This window comes from Mustelus asterias, chromosome 21 (assembly GCF_964213995.1).
Source record: "Mustelus asterias chromosome 21, sMusAst1.hap1.1, whole genome shotgun sequence".
NCBI lineage: Eukaryota > Metazoa > Chordata > Chondrichthyes > Carcharhiniformes > Triakidae > Mustelus > Mustelus asterias.
Window position 1 is genome coordinate 4,745,088 of NC_135821.1, and position 18,849 is coordinate 4,763,936.

Genomic DNA, 18,849 nt, shown 5'->3' on the forward strand with positions numbered 1-18,849 from the left:
AGTGTAATTGATATGAATATCTGGGATTAAGAATCTACTGATGACCACGAAACCATTGTCAATTGTCGGAAAATCCCATCAGGTTCACTAATGTCACTTTGGGGAAGGAAATCTGCCGTCCTTACCCAGTCTGGCCTACATGTGACTCCAGAGGCACAATGTGGTTGACTCTTAAAATGGCCTCAGGGATGGACAATAAACACTGGCCCAGCCAAAGACACCCACATCCCATAAGCAAATCATATATATATATATATATTCATGTATTTGGGGAATGTTTAAAATTCAGCTTTATTCTACAGGCAGTCAGTGTGTCTGGCAAACATTTATCTCCGATGTTGTAAAAGCAGGAATAATTAATTACTCCTTTCTTATAGGAATTTGTTACTTTGATGGAGCTAATGGAGTTTTGTTTTCAAAGGAGGTTTTATGTGAAGCTGATTGACAGGGTCATGTGATGATGTGGTTAATGGACAGAGCTGTGTCTATAGCAGAGAAAAGAAGCTTTTGCAGTTCAGAGGTGCAGTTCTAGCTGAGAATAGTTTGAATACAGGGGCTTCTGCAAGCTGCTCTGAAACTCAATTTTCTCTCTGAATGCTTCAAGACATTATCGCAAGTATATGTATAGTTGCTAATTGTATTTAAAGTGGCATTTAAGTCTGTATGAGGAATGTTGCTTTATTGGAGGTGAAACTGACTTAAACTGGAAAGCAACATTATTTCCTTTCCTTTTTAAATATTATTAATGGTTAAACTGCTTCATTTGTTAGAGTTATATTCAAACTGTGTTACTAAATAAAGTTTGTTTCACTATAAAAGATCCGTAATCTGTCAGTGGAATTACTCCTGGAGTGAATCATCCGATTCTCACATTTATACCAAAATAGAAACATTGTTGGGATCTAGTCAGGAGTCTGAAGGTAGCTTGAGGTTCTGATCCAGAACCCTAACAATCATCTCAAACACGTCAATTATAGTAATCGCTTATTCTTCTGTACTCGAGAGAATGCACGGCTGTTCTGTGCAAACTGCCTCATCATTTAACCCTCTTAACCCGAGTATCATTCTGGTGAATCCCTCACTCCAAAGCCAATATATCAGAACTAAATGCAGTGATCCACAGGTGCTCAAACTCATACTTTATACACTGTAGCTGAACCTTAACCCCTCAGTATTCCAGACTGATTGGGATGAAGATTAAAATTCTATTTGTCTTTTCAATTCATTAGTGTGTCTGTGCAATAGTTTTTGTCATTTCCGAGATGGACCCATAATTCCCTCTGCTTCGTCACAGTTCCCCACATTGTTCAGCAAACACTTTGATTGGTGTTCCCTGCTCCAAAGTGGATGATCTCGCTCTTCCTTGTACTGAACTCTTGGTGTTGCTCTCCTCACCCATATACAGCAAGACCCAGAGAACATTCTGGCTTAGGATGAAGAGCAGCGAATAACATTGGTGCCACACAAGTGCCAGGCAATGGCCATCTCCAACAAGAGAGAATCTAACCATCGCCCCTTGACGCTCTGTGGCATTACCATCAGTGAATTCCCCCCACTATCAACTTTCTAGGGGGTCACCATTGAAGAAAAACTGAATAGGCCTATCCATATAAATACTGTGGCTACAGGAGCAGGTCAGAGGCTGGGAATCCTGCAACAAGTAACTCATCTCCTGTTTCCCAAAGCCTGTCCACCAAACACAAGTCAGGAGTGTGATGGAACTCTCTCCATTTGTCTGGATGGGTGCAGCTCCAACAACTCACAAGAAGCTCAACAGAATCCAGGACAAAGCTACCGGTTTGATTAGCATCTTATCCATCACCTTCATGATTCACTTCCTCTACCACCACCGTACACAGTGACAGCCGTGTGTACCCCCTGCAAGATGCACAGCCCAAACACAGAGGCTCCTTTGACAACACCTTCGAAGCCCCCAACCTCTACCACCTAGAAGGACAGCAGCCACATGGGAAACACCAGCAAACTGCAAGTTCCCCTCCAAGCCGCACACCATCCTAACTTGGAATTGTATCACCATCATCAATGGCATTTATAGGTAGAATTAAAATCTGGGATTTTAAGTGAGGTTTAGTTTAATTGCCCTATTAACCCAACTAAATGAAGATGTGGAGATGCCGGTGTTTAACTGGGGTGGGCACAGTAAGAATTCTCAACACCAGGTTAAAGTCCAACAGGTTTATTTGGAATCGGAAGCTTTGTGAGCGCTGCTCCTTCATCAGGTGAGTGGAGAGGTGGGTTCACAAACTCAGCATATATAAACAGAGACACAATTGCAAGATAATGGCAGCCATCTTCTTGCTATTGTGACTTTATTGAGATATGCCATGTTTGTGAATCCACTTCTCCTTTCACCTGATGAAGGGGCAGCGCTCCAAAAGCTCCGGATTACAAATAAACCTGTTGGACTTTAACCTGCCGTTGAGAGACTTCTTACTGTGCCAGCTATGTGTAAGCTAATGCCATTGCCCCAACTAAGCATCTAAAATTTGCAGAACATCACAGGGGCTGGGGTGTTTTATCAACCCTTTTTCAATCACATTTGAGCTTGATATTTTAAGTTTCTTTTCTAATTTGTGTTTTGTTCCTTTTGTTTTCAAGTAAAGGGGCTGTCCTCTTTTAATTGGATTTACTTAATTAGTTAGCCAAAAAAAGATTGGCTAAGTGTCTAAAATTTCCTGATGAATGCAGCTGCCGCAACAAAGCTCCAATCATTTCCAGGCTCGGAGGAGCAATGGAGATCCAGCAGGAATTGGGAAGGACAATTCCCATTTGGAATGAATGCACAACAAAATTCACTGCAAACACTGGGCGAGTTTTATAAATGGATGCAGCTGGTTTATAACATGGAATATTCGGCTTGCTTTGTATCGATTCTTATTTTCAGCCCTTCTACAGCGAGCGATTTTGCCCAACCACAGTTTGAGAAACACTGACACATTAGTCTTCACAGAATCCCACATTCCCCTCCCTGAAGTCCAATATGACCTAAACCTAGTTGTAATTCCCTTCCATGCCCAGTGTGTAGGGACCAGAACCCAGGTTTGTGGCTGTTCTGTTCAGAATGTTGAAAGGTGTAGCTACAGAGCAGCTTCACATCTCTTTCCTTCCCCACCACCATTCATGGCATTTCATTAATAATTCCATGGACACATCTGGATTGGACATTGAGACAAATTGCATTGAAAAATTCATTCAGAGCAGCTACTGGCTGGAAAGGTTTGAGAGCTGCCCATGGTGTAGAAGGCAGAGAATATTCATGACCATCAGATACTGAGCCAGTGAGCTGACAATTTAAGAGGGTCTCAGCACTGGTGTCAAATTGAGTAGTGCAAAGGCACTAGATAAATGCACAAAGGACAGACACCGTCAACAATACATCTGGTCCATTAGTGTTAAAATCAGACTGTGTTACTCTGCACAAGAATATGCCATTTAAAACACAAGACAATATTCACTCCATTATGAACAGTTTTATTTATAGTTTGTTCATTCCCACAATGCATGGCAGGTCCAAAGATCTGAATTATACAAATACAACAGCTTTATCCCCTGCACTCAGTTCATTCACTCTCCCCTAGGGTGAGCCTGTCAAACAGGTACTCTCCCATGCCATTCTCAGGGGCTCCCAGTCTCTTCAGGTTGGTGATGTGATCTCCAAGCTTCTTGATCATCTTGACTTGTTCATCCAAGTAGTGAGTCTCCAGGAAGTCACACAGCTGGAAGAGAGGAGGATAAGTGATTAACATCTCAGCAACAAGAGAGAGTTGCATTTCCTCAATAGATGGTGCAATCCAGAGTGATTGAAGAACAAAGAACAAAGAACAATACAGCACAGGAACAGGCCCTTTGGCCCTCCAAGCCTGCGCCGCTCCCTGGTCCAAACTAGACCATTCTTTTGTATCCCTCCATTCCCACTCCGTTCATATGGCTGTCTAGATAAGTCTTAAACGTTCCCAGTGTGTCCGCCTCCACCACCTTGCCTGACAGCGCATTCCAGGCCCCCACCACCCTGTGTAAAATATGTCCTTCTGATATCTGTGTTAAACCTCCCCCCCCCCTTCACCTTGAACCTATGACCCCTCGTGAACGTCACCACCAACCTGGGGAAAAGCTTCCCACCGTTCACCCTATCTATGCTTTTCATAATTTTATACACCTCTAAGTCTCCCCTCATCCTCCATCTTTCCAGGGAGAACAACCCCAGTTTACCCAATCTCTCCTCATAACTAAGCCCCTCCAGACCAGGCAACATCCTGGTAAACCTCCTCTGTACTCTCTCCAAAGCCTCCACGTCCTTCTGGTAGTGTGGCGACCAGAACTGGACGCAGTATTCCAAATGCGGCCGAACCAACGTTCTATACATCTGCAACATCAGACCCCAACTTTTATACTCTATGCCCCGTCCTATAAAGGCAAGCATGCCATATGCAAGAGTGTATTTATATCCCAGGATTACTGGGACAGCATTGTCTTCTCCATCACCAATCCCCAGTTAGATTCAGAGACCTTGAGACAGTAACATGTCACCATTTCCATTTATCCAGTAGCCCACATCAGTGACTTACATGAGGGTCAGTGTTCCCAGAGGAGAGTTTGTGCAGATCCAGCAGACTCTGGTTCACATTCTTCTCCATCTGCAGAGCTCTCTGCATGGCCTCCAGACCATTGCTCCACTCATCCTGCTCTGGCTTCTGAAAAAGAGGGGAAAAGGGAGGTATTGTTAGGGCTACTGGGAGGTGATGTTCCCATTTAGAACAGGGGTCAGTCTGTACAGCTCATGTTGGGGGTAATTTCTGGGTTGACAGTGGAGGCCATTACTGGACAGGAGGTCAAGCCATTAACCTCACAATGGAGTCAAAAAGCTCTGCACATTCTAGTTGTTTAAAGACCTCGAGAGGAATTTCCCACCATAGATGTCCACATTTGATCCCAGTTGCCTACACAAGCAAGTTTGGTTGTAATGCAGAAAATAATCCTCCACCAGCACCCACATTTATTGGTCTTCCTGTGTCGAGTGTTGGATACCAATTGCTAGGTCTTTAAGTTCACTGTATGAGACAATATATTGCATATACAGTAAAGTACTCAAGCAAGGAGTGGTCACCATGCCCACTGTGTATGCCATGTCCAACACTGGCCAGACCAAGGTTGGGGGTTATGTGCTCTCCATCACTGGACAGGCAGTACTGTACTCAGTCCCACATTAACCCCACATGTGCCAGACCCTTATCCATTAGATAATGTGACCCAGAGATCAACATTCATTCTATACCACATCCCCTTTACACTGGCAACTTCATTCATTAATCTCACTCGACCTTGAATCACATCATTACAGACAATTCCTCCCAGAATCAAACCTTGACATCCTCCAGGATGAGTCTGCCTCCACGTTTATTCTGGAATTCCATCAGTTTCTCAGCGTGTTCCCGTTCCTCATGTGACTGCTCCTTGAAGAACTCAGCAAAGTGACTCAGGGCAACATCATCCCGGTCAAAGAAAGAGAACTGAGGAGAGGAAAACAACAAGTGAAGAAGAGTGACCAGGTCAGAGCCAAATCTTATCTCCAACCAGTAAAGAAATAAAAGGCAGCTTCATGGTAGATTTGTTATTGATTCCTTACAACTGGTTCTCAGTGAGGGGCTCCCAGTTACTAAACCGAACTGGGAAAATGAAGTCACAGAATCCCTACAGTGCAGGAGGCCATTTTGCCATCAAACCTGCACAGAAATCCCACTCAGGCCCTGGCTCTATCCCACAACCCCACATATTCACCCTGCTAATTCCCATGACACTAAGGGGCCATTTAGCATGGCCAATCAACCTCATCCATGCATCTTTGGACTGTGGGAGGAAAAGTACCCAGAGGAATCCCACACAGACACGGGGAGAACATCTAAACGCCATACAGAATGTCACTGTGGTGAACCATAGATGGTCACCACTATGGGTACTTGTACATATGTTACTCTTGTTACTGTTGGGGTTAGGGTTTGGGTGTTCCACCTGTTATTATTGTTTATGTGGTACACTCCGTTCGGCTCCGCCTTCTTACAGGAGTATAAAGGTCACTGCTACTTCCTAGTAACCCTTAGTCTGGGATAGTATTGTTAAGTAGTGTGCTCCAATCTTGTTGTGAATAAAAGCCTTTATTCCCAGGTACGTCCTAGCCTCCCGTGTGAATCAATCACGCATCAGTCACCCAAGGCCAGAATTGAACCCTGGCACCAAGGCAACAGTGCTAACCACTGTGCCACCTTAAGCCACTAATTAGTCTTTAGCTAAATACAGCAAGTCCTTGTGTGCAGTTGAACTAATGTGCATCAGTGTAGAATATTAAAGGAACAATAATGTTAAAGACTTAAATTTCTGCAGTGAAAAAATAAAAGTGTCAGCAAGACATGTTGTGTCTATGAGACACGACAACTAGACAGCCATGTCAGTGATGGAACAAATTCTTTCCAATTCAGTCCATTACAAATCATTGCTTCCTGTACAATAGGCCCAACAGGAATTAACTAGGAGCTAAAAACTGGCCACAACTAGACAGCCAATGTTGCACTAACTAGTCACTCAGGTACATTTAATTGCTCCCTTAGCCAAGCTGGAAATGTCAACGATAGGAGGCGGCCATTTGGCCCTTCGAGCCTACTCCAGCATTCATTACAATCATGGCTGATCATCCAACTCAAAAGCCTGATCCTGATTGCCCCCCCCCCCCCATAACCTTTGACCCCATCCACCCCAAAGTGCTACATCCAGTCACCTCTTGGAAAGTTAATCGGGTGCAGACTTGTACAAACTGAATCCTGTATCAGAAACAGGAACGCTGGAGTTAGTTTCAGATTTAAGCATTTCAGGAATAGTACACAGCTATTAAAGAACAAGAAACACACTCCTGTCTGGAGAGGGTGTTCATTGTATGGAGACTGGGAATGTCTGCATTGACCTGGGGAAATTCACCTGGCTCAGAATGTCACCGTCTTAATTGAGAAATAGGGGTCCACCCTCCCAGAAATAAAACTCACCATGGAGAGGTAAACATAGGAGGAATAGAGCTCCAGGTTGATCTGCTTGTTAACAGCATCCTCACAGTCCTTGTGGTAGTTCTGACACACTTGGGAAGCCATCTCACTGAGGATAAGAGTCACACAACAACAAGCTGACCTCTGCCCTCACAAGCTCTTGTATTTATACCACTGGGACATCCTGCATTCAAACTGGGAATGACATCACCAATGATGATTGACAACCCCTGACAACCAATCAGGACTCTGTTGTGAATCCCAGGCACCAATGAAAGAGGGAGTGGGGTGTGTTACCCAGAGCCAATCAATTCTGTGGGATACAGACAGGTTCAGGTGTTTTTTCTGGGATTGGAAAATTGGAAGTGGAGGAGGCCATTCAGTCCCTCCATCCTGTTCCACCATTGAATTTGATCATTGCTGATCATGAGTTTCACTCTATGAATCTGCCTTGATTCCACATCCCTTCATAACCTGAGCTAACAAATAGCTCGCTAGCTCAGTTTGGAAAAGTTTGAATAACTCTCAACATTTTCAGGGTGAGACTTCCCGATTTCCATCTTCAGTGTGAAGCAGCGCTTCTTAACAACCTCCCTGAACAGTCCCGCTCCAGTCTGAAGACTCTGCTGCCCCTGTCCCGGACTATCCCACACCAGGAAATAGTTTCTCTCCATCCATCCTCTAGTTATCCTCCTAGACCCCGGTGGGACAGAAGTCTGCAACGATGTTCCTCCATTAGCCTCTAGCTTGGGCCTCACCCCATGTATGTGGAGTCTCCACGTTCTCCCCGTGTCTGCGTGGGTTTCCTCCGGATGCTCCGATTTCCTCACAGTCCAACCATGTGCAGGTTAGTTGGATTGGCCAGGTTAAACTGACTATTAGTGTCAGGGGGATCAGCAGAGTAAATGCACGGGGTTATGGGGATAGGGCTTGAATTGGGCTGTTGTTGGTGCAGACTCAATGGGCCAAATGGCCTCTTTCTGCACTGTCGGGATTCAATGATTCTAAGCAAGCCCCATGTCTTCCAGTTTAGTTAAATCTACCCCATAAAATCTATTAATCATGTCACCACATCAGTGCAATTGATATATATAAATATATATTCACTGTCTGTGTGGAGTCTGCACGTTCTCCCAGCCTCTGTGTGGGTTTCCTCCGGGTGCTCCAGTTTCCTCCCACAGTCCAAAGATGTGCAGGTTATGCTGATTGACCACGCTAAAATTACCCTCGTGTCGGGGGATTAGCAGGGTAAATATGTGGGGTTGCGGGAATAGGGCCTGGGTGGGATTGTGGTTGATGCAGCCTTGATGGGCTGAATGACCTCCTTCTGCACTGCAGGGATTCTATGTTATATTTATGTTTAAGGGGAATGTTTAAAATTCATCTTTATTCTGCAGGCAGTCAGTGTGTCTGGAAAACATTTAGCTCAGATGTTGTAAAAGCAGGACGATTACTCCTTTCACATAGGAATTTCTTATTTTGAGAGAGGCAAAAGACTTTAGTTTACACAGAAAATTCTTTGGGAAGTTAATTGACAGGGTCATGTGATGATGTGGTTAATGGGCAGAGTTGGGTCTGTATTCGGGAGAAGAAGTTTTGCAGTTTCGATTTTCATTTCTAGCTGGGAACTGTTTGAAGACAAAGGCTTCTGCAAGCTGATCTGAAACTCAGTTTTCTCTCTGAATGCTTCAGGAATGTTTGCACTTATTATAGCAAGTATATGTATGGTTGCTAACTGTATCTAAAGTGGCATTTAAGTCTGTAAGAGGAATGTTGCTTATTTGGAACGGAAACAGTGATAAGCTAAAAACTAACGATGCATCCTTTCATTTTTAAATATTATTAATGGTTAAATTGCTTCATTTGTTAGAGTTATATTTAAATTCTGTTATTAAATAAAGTATGTTTTACTATGAAAGATCCCTAATTTGTCAGTGGAATTACTCCTGGAGTGAATCATCCTATCCTCACATTTATACCAAAATAGAAACATGGTTGGGATCTAGTCAGGAGTCTGAAGGTAGCTTGAGGTTCTGATCCAGAACCCTAACAATCATCTCAAACACATCAATTATAGTCATCGCTTATTCTTCTGTACTTGAGAGAATGCACGGCTGTTCTGTGCAAACTGCCTCATCATTTAACCCTCTTAACCCGAGTATCATTCTGGTGAAGTCCTCACTTCAAAGCCAATATATCAGAACTAAATGCAGTGGTTCACAAGCGCTCAAACTCATACTTTATACACTCCAGCTGAACCTTAACCCCTCAGTATTCCAGACTGATTGGGGTGAAGATTAAAATTCTATTTGTCTTTTCAATTTATTAGTGTGTCTGTGCAATAGTTTTTGTCATTTCCGAGATGGATCCATAATTCCCTCTGCTCCGTCACTGTTCCCCACATTGTTCAGCAAACACTTTGATTGGTGTTCCCTGCTCCAAAGTGGATGATCTCGCTCTTCCTTGTACTGAACTCTTGGTGTTGCACTCCTCACCCATATACAGCAAGACCCAGAGAACATTCTAGCGTAGGTTGAAAAGCAGCAAGTTAACTCTTGTTTCGACTGGGCAGATGGTGGAGGGAGTGATTCATATCACCCCACAGTCCCAAGCCTCTTGGGAGAGATGCCACCAATGGGCACAGTTCCAGGATGCGGTGAATGTCTTGTGGTCACAAAGGGCTTTGTCCAAGCACATGGACACTCCATGGCCACCCAGCTGGACAGCAGACACTTTGACAAAGGCCTATGGTTACTGGTTCAGAGGGAACTATTGGGAGATTCTTTCCACATGCTTGGAATTCCATATCACAACCTGGAGTGAAGTAGGGATGATGATGAAATGCTCACAGAGAGGAATAATCCATTCCCCTTTCTGGAAACTTGATGTACAAAGACATTAACATGACTGGGATTCTATAACTGAAGATTAATTTCATTATTGACATTCCCAACTAAGAGAACAAGAGAACAAAGAACAGTACAGCACAGGAAACAGGCCCTTCGGCCCTCCAAGCCTGTGCCGCTCCTTGGTCCAACTAGACCAATCGTTTGTATCCCTCCATTCCCAGGCTGCTCATGTGACTATCCAGGTAAGTCTTAAACGATGTCAGCGTGCCTGCCTCCACCACCCTACTTGGCAGCGCATTCCAGGCCCCCACCACCCTCTGTGTAAAAAACATCCCTCTAATATCTGAGTTATACTTCGCCCCTCTCACCTTGAGCCCGTGACCCCTCGTGAACGTCACTTCTGATCTGGGAAAAAGCTTCCCACCGTTCACCCTATCTATCCCCTTCATAATCTTGTACACCTCTATTAGATCTCCCCTCATTCTCCGTCTTTCCAGGGAGAACAACCCCAGTTTGCCCAATCTCTCCTCATAGCTAAGACCCTCCATACCAGGCAACATCCTGGTAAACCTTCTCTGCACTCTCTCTAACGCCTCCACGTCCTTCTGGTAGTGCGGCAACCAGAACTGGACGCAGTACTCCAAATGTGGCCTAACCAGCATTCTATACAGCTGCATCATCAGACTCCAGCTTTTATACTCTGTACCCCGTCCTATAAAGGCAAGCATACCATATGCCTTCTTCACCACCTTCTCCACCTGTGTTGCCACCTTCAAGGATTTGTGGACTTGCACACCTAGGTCCCTCTGTGTTTCTATACTCCTGATGACTCTGCCATTTATTGTATAACTCCTCCCTACATTATTTCTTCCAAAATGCATCACTTCGCATTTATCCGGATTAAACTCCATCTGCCACCTCTCCGCCCAATTTTCCAGCCTATCTATATCCTGCTGTATTGCCCGACAATGCTCTTCGCTATCCGCAATTCCAGCCATCTTCGTGTCATCCGCAAACTTGCTGATTACACCAGTTACACCTTCTTCCAAATCATTTATATATATCACAAATAAGATTCTAAAATTTCCTGATGAATGCGGCTGTAGCAACAAAGCTCCAATCTTTTTCAGCCTTGGAGGAAGCAATGGAAATCGAGTAGGATTTGGGAATGACAATTCTGAATGAATGTACAAGATTAAACAGAAATAGGGTGGCACAGTGGTTAGCAGTGCTGCCGTGCTGATTCCCAGCTGCGGGTCATTGTGTGGAGTTTCCATGCGTTTCCTCCAGGTGCTCTGCTTTCCTCCCACAGTCCAAAAGATGCGCAGGTTAGATGCATTGGCTGTGCTAAATTCTTCCTTGGTGCCCGAACAGGTGCCAGAATGTCACAACTCAGGGATTTGCACAGTAACTTCCTTGCACTCTGAATGCAAGTCTACTTGTGACACTAATAAGCTTTAAAAACAGTTTTATGTCTTGATGCAGCAGGTGGCGATAGTCAGCTTGCTTTGTATTGACTGTTAGCTTCAGCCCTTTGAGAGGATTGCATTTTGCTTCACTACAGTTTGAAACCTTCTTACACAAAGGAATCAATCTTCAACAAAGGAATCCCCACCATTCCCTCGGAGGCCAGTAAGTTTGACTTGTCAGGCAATATTGACCAAATTCCCATTAGTACCAGGAGTGCAGGGACCTCCCAGAACTCTGGCTTCTAAAGCTCAGCAGCGTGTGGATAGGATAGGGTCAATTTAGATCTCTATCATTCCCCCCCACCCCAATATGTTTGACTTATAATTCCAGGGACATAAGCCTGGATTTGATTCTTGGAAACAATGGCACTAAGGAACTTCATTTCACAGCAGCTAATGGTTTGGAAGGTGCCATTGGTGCAAAAGGCAGAGAGAATATTTAACACCTATAGATCCTGAGTGAGCCAGCTAGGCTCAGATCTGACAATTACGAGGCAACTTAGCACTGGTCTCTAAATGTTGTCAAAGTTGGTTGGGCAAAGGTACTCGATAAATGCACAAAGGACAGAGTTAGAGAGTCAGTGATGCAGCTGGTCCATTGGTGTTAAAATCAGACTGATTTACTCTGTACAACAATCTACGAACTGAAACACAAGAGCCAAAATTCACTCCATTGTAGACAGTTTTATTTTTAGTTTGTTCATTCCCACAATGCATGGAGTCCAAAGACTTCAATTATACAAAAACAACAACTTTATCCCCTGCACTCGGTTCAGTCACTCTCCCCCAGGGTGAGCCTGTCAAACAGGTACTCTCCCATGCCATTCTCAGGGGCTCCCAGTCTCTTCAGGTTGGTGATGTGATCTCCAAGCTTCTTGATCATCTTCACTTGTTCATCCAAGTAGTGAGTCTCCAGGAAGTCACAAAGCTGAAAGGGAGGATGATAAGTCATTAACATCTCAGCAACAAGTGTTAGTTGGATTTCCTCAATAGATGGTGCAATCCAGAGAGTGATTGAAGAGTGTATTTATATCCCAAGATTACTGGGACAGCATTGTCTTCTCCATCACCAATCCCCAGTTAGATTCAGAGACCTTGAGACAGTAACATGTCACCATTTCCATTTGTCCAATATCCCATATCAGTGACTTACATGAGGGTCGGTGTTCCCAGAGGAGAGTTTGTGCAGATCCAGCAGACTCTGGTTCACATTCTTCTCCATCTGCAGAGCTCTCTGCATTGTCTCCAGACCATTGCTCCACTCATCCTGCTCTGGCTTCTGAAAAAGAGAGGTCTCGTTAGTGCCACTGGGAGGTGATGTTCCCATTTAGAAGAGGGGTCAGTCTCATATTGGGGGTTAATCCCTGGGATGACAGTGGAGACAATTACTGGACAGGAGGTCGAGCCATTAACTCTGCAATGGAGTCAAAATGCTCTGTGCATTCTAGTTATTTGACATCCTCAAAAAGGAATTTCCCTCCACGGATGTCCACATTTGATCTCAGTTTCCTACACAAGCAAGTTTGGTTGCAGTGCAGAAAATAATCCCTGACAAACACCCACATTTATTGAAATTCCTGTGTAGAGTGTTGAATACCAATTGCTAGTTCTTCAAGTCTTTGTAGGTTCACTGTACAAGGACTATATAGTACATATACACAGTAAAGGGTTCACACTAGGAGCTGTCACCATGCCCACTGCTTATTCAGTGTCCAACACTGGACAACCCTCAGTTGGGGGTCATATGCTCTCCCACTCAGGGCAGGCAGTACTGTACTCAGTCCCACATTAACCCCACATGTACCAGACCCTTATCCATTAGATCATGTGAGCCAGAGATCAACACCACTCATTCTATGCCACATCTCCTTTACACTGACAATTTTATTCATTAATCTCACTAGACCTTGAATCACATCATTACAGACAATTCCTCCCAGAATCCAACCTTGACATCCTCCAGGATGACTCTGCCTCCACGTTTATTCTGGAATTCCATCAGTTTCTCAGCGTGTTCCCGTTCCTCATGTGACTGCTCCTTGAAGAACTCAGCAAAGTGACTCAGGGCAACATCATCCCGGTCAAAGTAACAGAACTGAGGAGAGGAAAACAACAAGTGAAGAGTGACCAGGTCAGAGCCAAATCTTATCTCCAGCCAGTAAAGAAATAAAAGGCAGCTTCATGGTAGATTTGTTATTGATTCCTGACATCTGGTTCTCAGTGAGGGGCTCCCAGTTACTAAACTGAGCTGGGAAAATGAAGTCACAGAATCCCTGCAGTGCAGGAGGCCATTTTGCCATCAAACCTGCCCAGAAATCCCACTCAGGCCCTGGCTCTATTCCCACAACCCCACATATTCACCCTGCTAATTCCCCATGATACTAAGGGGCCATTTAGCATGGCCAATCAACCTCATCCATGCGTCTTTGGACTGTGGGAGGAAAAGAGAGTACCCAGAGGAATCCCACACAGACATGGGGAGAACATCTAAACTCCATACAGAATGTCACCCAAGGCCAGAATTGAACCCAGGCTCTTGGCACCGAGGCAGCAGTGCTAACCACTGTGCCATCCTAAGTCACCAATTAGTCTTTTGCCCTCTTTTTAGGTCAAACCAAACCAAGTAAACAAACTCAGATTAAATCAGGACAAAGTAAAAGGGGCAGCTCCCCAAAAAGGAGGGGGAACAGCCCGAACAGAAATCAAAGTACAAAGGAAACTTTAAAACATCAAATTAAAATGCGATTATTAGGGTCAATAATGCACCCCAACCCCTGCGGTGCCCAGCGGGTCAACCTCGCCCGTGGACACCGCATGCTCCCTCTCCAGGGACACCTGGCCGCGAACGTAGCCGCGGTAGAGGGGAAGACAGTCAGGATGGACGGCCCCCTCGATCGCCCGCAGCCTGGACCGGTAAATGGCACGTTTCGCCAGGCCAAGGAGCAGGTTCACGAGGAGGTCGCCATCCCGACCCTCCCCTCTCCGCACCGGGTGTCCGTAGATCAGGAGCGTGGGACTGAAGTGCAGACAAAACATCAACAAAAGGTTCTTTAGGAAAACATAAAGGGAGTGCAGCCTAAGACACACAACATAGACATGGTCCACGGACTCCACAAGGCCGCAGAAAGGGCAGTCTTCGGAGCCCGTGAACCAGTGAATCCTACGGTTGTGCAGAACTGCTGCATGCATCACCCTCCACCCCAGGTCCCCGACGTAATTGGGGGAGATCCCTCCGTAGAGGCTTTAAATACAGCAAGTTTTTGTGTGTAGTTTAACTAATGTGTATCAATGCAGAATATTAAAGGAACAATGTTAAAGTCTCCAATTTCAACACTGAAAGAGACTCAGCAAGACATTTCCCCCCTCCCCAGTGTCAGTGATGGAACAAATCTTTCCAATTCAGTCCATTCCAAATCATTGCTTCCTGTACAATAGGCACAACAGGAATTAATTAAGAGCTAATAACTGGCCACAACTAGACAGCCAATGTTGCACTAACGAGTCACTCAGTTACATTTAATTGCTCCCTGAGCCAAGCTGGAAACATGGAAGATCGGAGCAGGAGGAGGCCATTTGGCCCCTCAAGCCTACCCCATCATTCATTACAATCATGGCTGATCATCCAACTCAAAAGCCTGATCTTGATTTCCCCCCATAACATTTGACCCCATCCACCCCAAAGTGCTACATCCAGTCACCTCTTGGAAAGTTAATCAGGTGCAGACTTGTACAAACTGAATCCTGTATCAGAAACAGGAACGCTGGAGTTAGTTTCAGATTTAAGCATTTCAGGAATAGCACACAGCTATTAAAGAACAAGAAACACACTCCTGTCTTGAGAGGGTGTTCATTGTATGGAGACTAGGAATGTCTGCATTGACCTCAGGAAATTCACCTTGCTCAGAATGTCACCGTCTTAATTGAGAAATAGGGGCTCACCCTCCAGAAATAAAACTCACCATGGAGAGGTAAACATAGGAGGAATAGAGCTCCAGGTTGATCTGCTTGTTAACAGCATCCTCACAGTCCTTGTGGTAGTTCTGACACACTTGGGAAGCCATCTCACTGAGGATAAGAGTCACACAACAACAAGCCGACCTCTACCCTCACAAGCTCTTGTATTTATACCACTGGGACATCCTGCATTCAAAATGGGAATGACATCACCAAGGTTGATTGACAACCCCTGACAACCAATCAGGACTCTGTTGTGAATCCCAGGCACCAATGAAAGAGGGAGTGGGGTGTGTTACCCAGAGCCAATCAATTCTGTGGGATACAGACAGGTTCAGGTGTTTTTTCTGGGATTGGAAAATTGGAAGTGGAGGAGGCCATTCAGCCCCTCCATCCTGTTCCACCATTGAATTTGATCATGGCTGATCATGAGTTTCACTCTATGAATCTGCCTTGATCCCACATCCCTTCATAACCTGAGCTAACAAATAGCTCGCTAGCTCAGTTTGGAAAAGTTTAAATAACTCTCAACATTTTCGTGGTGAGACTTCCCGATTTCCATCTTCAGTGTGAAGCAGCGCTTCTTAACAACCTCCCTGAACAGTCCCGCTCCAGCCTGAAGACTCTGCTGCCCCTGTCCCGGACTATCCCACACCAGGAAATAGTTTCTCTCCATCTACCCTCTAGTTATCCTCCCAGACCCAGGTGGGACTGAAGGCTGCAACAATGTTCCTCCATCAGGCCCTGTCTTGAGCCTCACCCCATGTAAGCTCCATGTCTTCCAGTCCAGTCATATCTGCCCAATCAGATCGATTCATCATGTCATCATAGTCGTGTAATTGATATGAATATCTGGAATTAGGAATCTACTGATGACCATGAAACCATTGTCAATTGTCGGAAAATCCCATCTGGTTCACTGATGTCCTTTAGGGAAGGAAATCTGCCATCCTTACCCAGTCTGGCCTACATGTGACTCCAGAGCCACAGCAATGTGGTTGACTCTTAAAATGGCCTCAGGGATGGGTAATAAAGGCTGGCCCAGCCAGAGACACTCACATCCCATAAGCAAATCTATTATATATATATATTTATGTTGAAGGGGACTGTTTAAAATTCAGTTTTATTCCACAGGCAGATCGTGTGTTTGGAAAAAACATTTAGTACTGGCGTTGTAAAAGCAGGATGATTGCTCCGTTCTGCTGGGAATCTGATGCTTTGATAGAGCTAATGGACTTTTATTTACCCAAAAGTTTCTTTGGGATTTTGATGGAAAGATTCATGTGATTATGGTTTAATGGGCAGATCTGGGTCTACAGCAGAGAGAAGAAGCTTTTGCAGTTTAGATTTGCAGTTCTAGCTGGGAATTGTTTGAAGACAGAGGCTTCTGCAAGCTGATCGGAACTCAGTTTTCTCTCTGAAAGCTTCAAGACTGTCTGCACTCATTATAGGAAGTATATGTCTGATTGCTAACTGTATTTAATGTCGAATTTAAGTCTGTAAGCTTATTTGAAAAGGGAATAGTGATAAGCTAGAAAGTAAAGTTGTTTCCTTTCATTTTAAAATATTATTAATGGTTACACTGCTTCATTTGTTAGAGTTATATTTAAACGTTTATTAAATAAAGTTTGTTTTACTATAAAATATCCCTAATTTGTCAGCGGAATTACTCCTGGAGTGAATCATCCTATTCTCACATTTATGCCAAAATAGAAACTTTGTTAGGGTGTAGTCAGGAGTCTGAAGGTAACTTGAGGTTCTTATCCAGAACCCTAACAATCATCTCAAACAATTGTATCATCGCTTATTCTTCTGTACTCGAGAGAATGCACGGCTGTTCTGTGCAAACTGCCTCATCATTTAACCCCCTTAACCCGAGTATCATTCTGGTGAATCCCTCACTCCAAAGCCAATATATCAGAACTAAACGCAGTGGTTCACAAATGCTCAAACTCATACTTTATACACTGTAGCTGAACCTTAACCCCTCAGTATTCCAGACTGATTGGGATGAAAATTAAAATTCTCTTTGTCTTTTCAATTTATTTGTGTCTATGCAATACATTGTCATTTCTGAGATGGACCCATAATTCCCTCTGCCCTGTCACAGTTCCCCACATTGTTCAGCAAACACTTTGATTGGTGTTCCCTGCTCCAAAGTGGATGATCTCGCTCTTCCTTGTACTGAACTCTTGGTGTTGCTCTCCTCACCCATATACAGCAAGACCCAGAGAACATTCTGGCTTAGGATGAAGAGCAGCAAGTAGCATTAGTGCCACACAAGTGTCAGGCAATGACCATCTCCAACAAGAGAGAATCTAATCATAGCCCTTTGACATTCTATGGCATTACCATCAGTGAATTCCCCCCACTATCAACATTCTGGGGGGGGGTCACCATTGAAGAGAAAACAGAACTTTTGTTTTTATTCATTCGTGGAACTTGGGCGTCGCTGGCTGGGCCAGTATTTATTGCCCATCCCTAGTTGCCCGAGGGCAATTGAGAGTCAACCACATTGCTGTGACACTGGAGTCATATGGAGGCCAGACCCGGTAAGGACAGCAGATTTCCTTCCCTCAAGGACATTAGTGACCCAGATGGGTTTTCTCAACAATGGTTTCATGGTCATCAGTAATTCTTAATTCCAGATTTTTTTTTTATTGAATTCAACGGGATTTGAACCTGGATCCCTAGAACATTCACTGATTTTCTGGATTGTCTCAAAGATATAGTGTCTTAGTGTCCCCATGGCAGTAGCAGCTATATATATATATATATATATATATATATATATATATATATATATATATATATATATATATACATACTGTGGCTACAAGAGCCAGTCAGAGGCAGGGAATCTTGTGACCAGTAACTCAAAGCCTGCCCACCAAACAAGTCCAGAGTGTGATGGAACTCTCTCCACTTGTCTGGATGGGTGCAGCTGCAACAACACTCAAGAAGCTCGACAGAATCCAGGACAAAGCTACTGGTTTGATTGGCACCTTACCCACCAGCTTCATGATTCACTCCCTCTACAACCACTGTACACACTGGCAGATGTGTGCACCACCTGCATGATGCACAGCCCTGGCATTTCACTAATAATTCGATGGACGCAAATCTGGATTTGATTCTTGGAGACTAACTGCATTGAAAAATCCATTCACAGCAGCTATTGGTTGAAAAAGTTTGAGAGCTGCCGAATGGTGTAAAAGGCAGAGAGAATGTTCATCACCAACAGATATTGAGCTGACAATTAAAGAGGGTCTCAGCACTGGTCATTAACTGGTGTCAAATTGAGTAGTGCAAAGGGACAAGATAAATGCACAAAGTTACACCATAACAATGCAGCTGGTCCATTGGTGTCAAAATCAGACTGCGTTACTCTGCAATCACCCATTTGAAACAGGAGACAAAATTCACTACATTACAGACAGTTTTATTTATAGTTGGTTCATTCCCACAATGCATGGCTGGTCCAAAGATCTCAATTATATAAATACAACAGCTTTATCCCCTGCAGTCGGT

The 18,849-nt window shown here is 44.3% G+C and overlaps 2 protein-coding genes across 2 annotated transcripts; both read right to left on the bottom strand.

Annotated features, from left to right (window-relative positions):
• Window positions 1-3,581: 3,581 nt before the first annotated feature.
• Window positions 3,582-7,157, bottom strand: LOC144509493 (ferritin heavy chain B-like). Its single transcript, XM_078238401.1, has 4 exons — window positions 7,050-7,157; window positions 5,382-5,528; window positions 4,587-4,712; window positions 3,582-3,737 (listed from the first exon to the last, which is right to left on the bottom strand). Exons 1-4 carry the CDS (start codon window positions 7,149-7,151, stop codon window positions 3,582-3,584), a joined length of 531 nt encoding a protein of 176 aa, XP_078094527.1. The 5' UTR covers window positions 7,152-7,157.
• A 4,979-nt stretch (window positions 7,158-12,136) lies between these two features.
• Window positions 12,137-15,425, bottom strand: LOC144509494 (ferritin heavy chain B-like). The gene is made up of 4 exons (XM_078238402.1): window positions 15,324-15,425; window positions 13,313-13,459; window positions 12,518-12,643; window positions 12,137-12,292 (listed from the first exon to the last, which is right to left on the bottom strand). The coding sequence occupies exons 1-4, from the start codon at window positions 15,423-15,425 to the stop codon at window positions 12,137-12,139; spliced, it is 531 nt and encodes a 176-aa protein (XP_078094528.1).
• Between the last annotated feature and the right edge of the window lie 3,424 nt (window positions 15,426-18,849).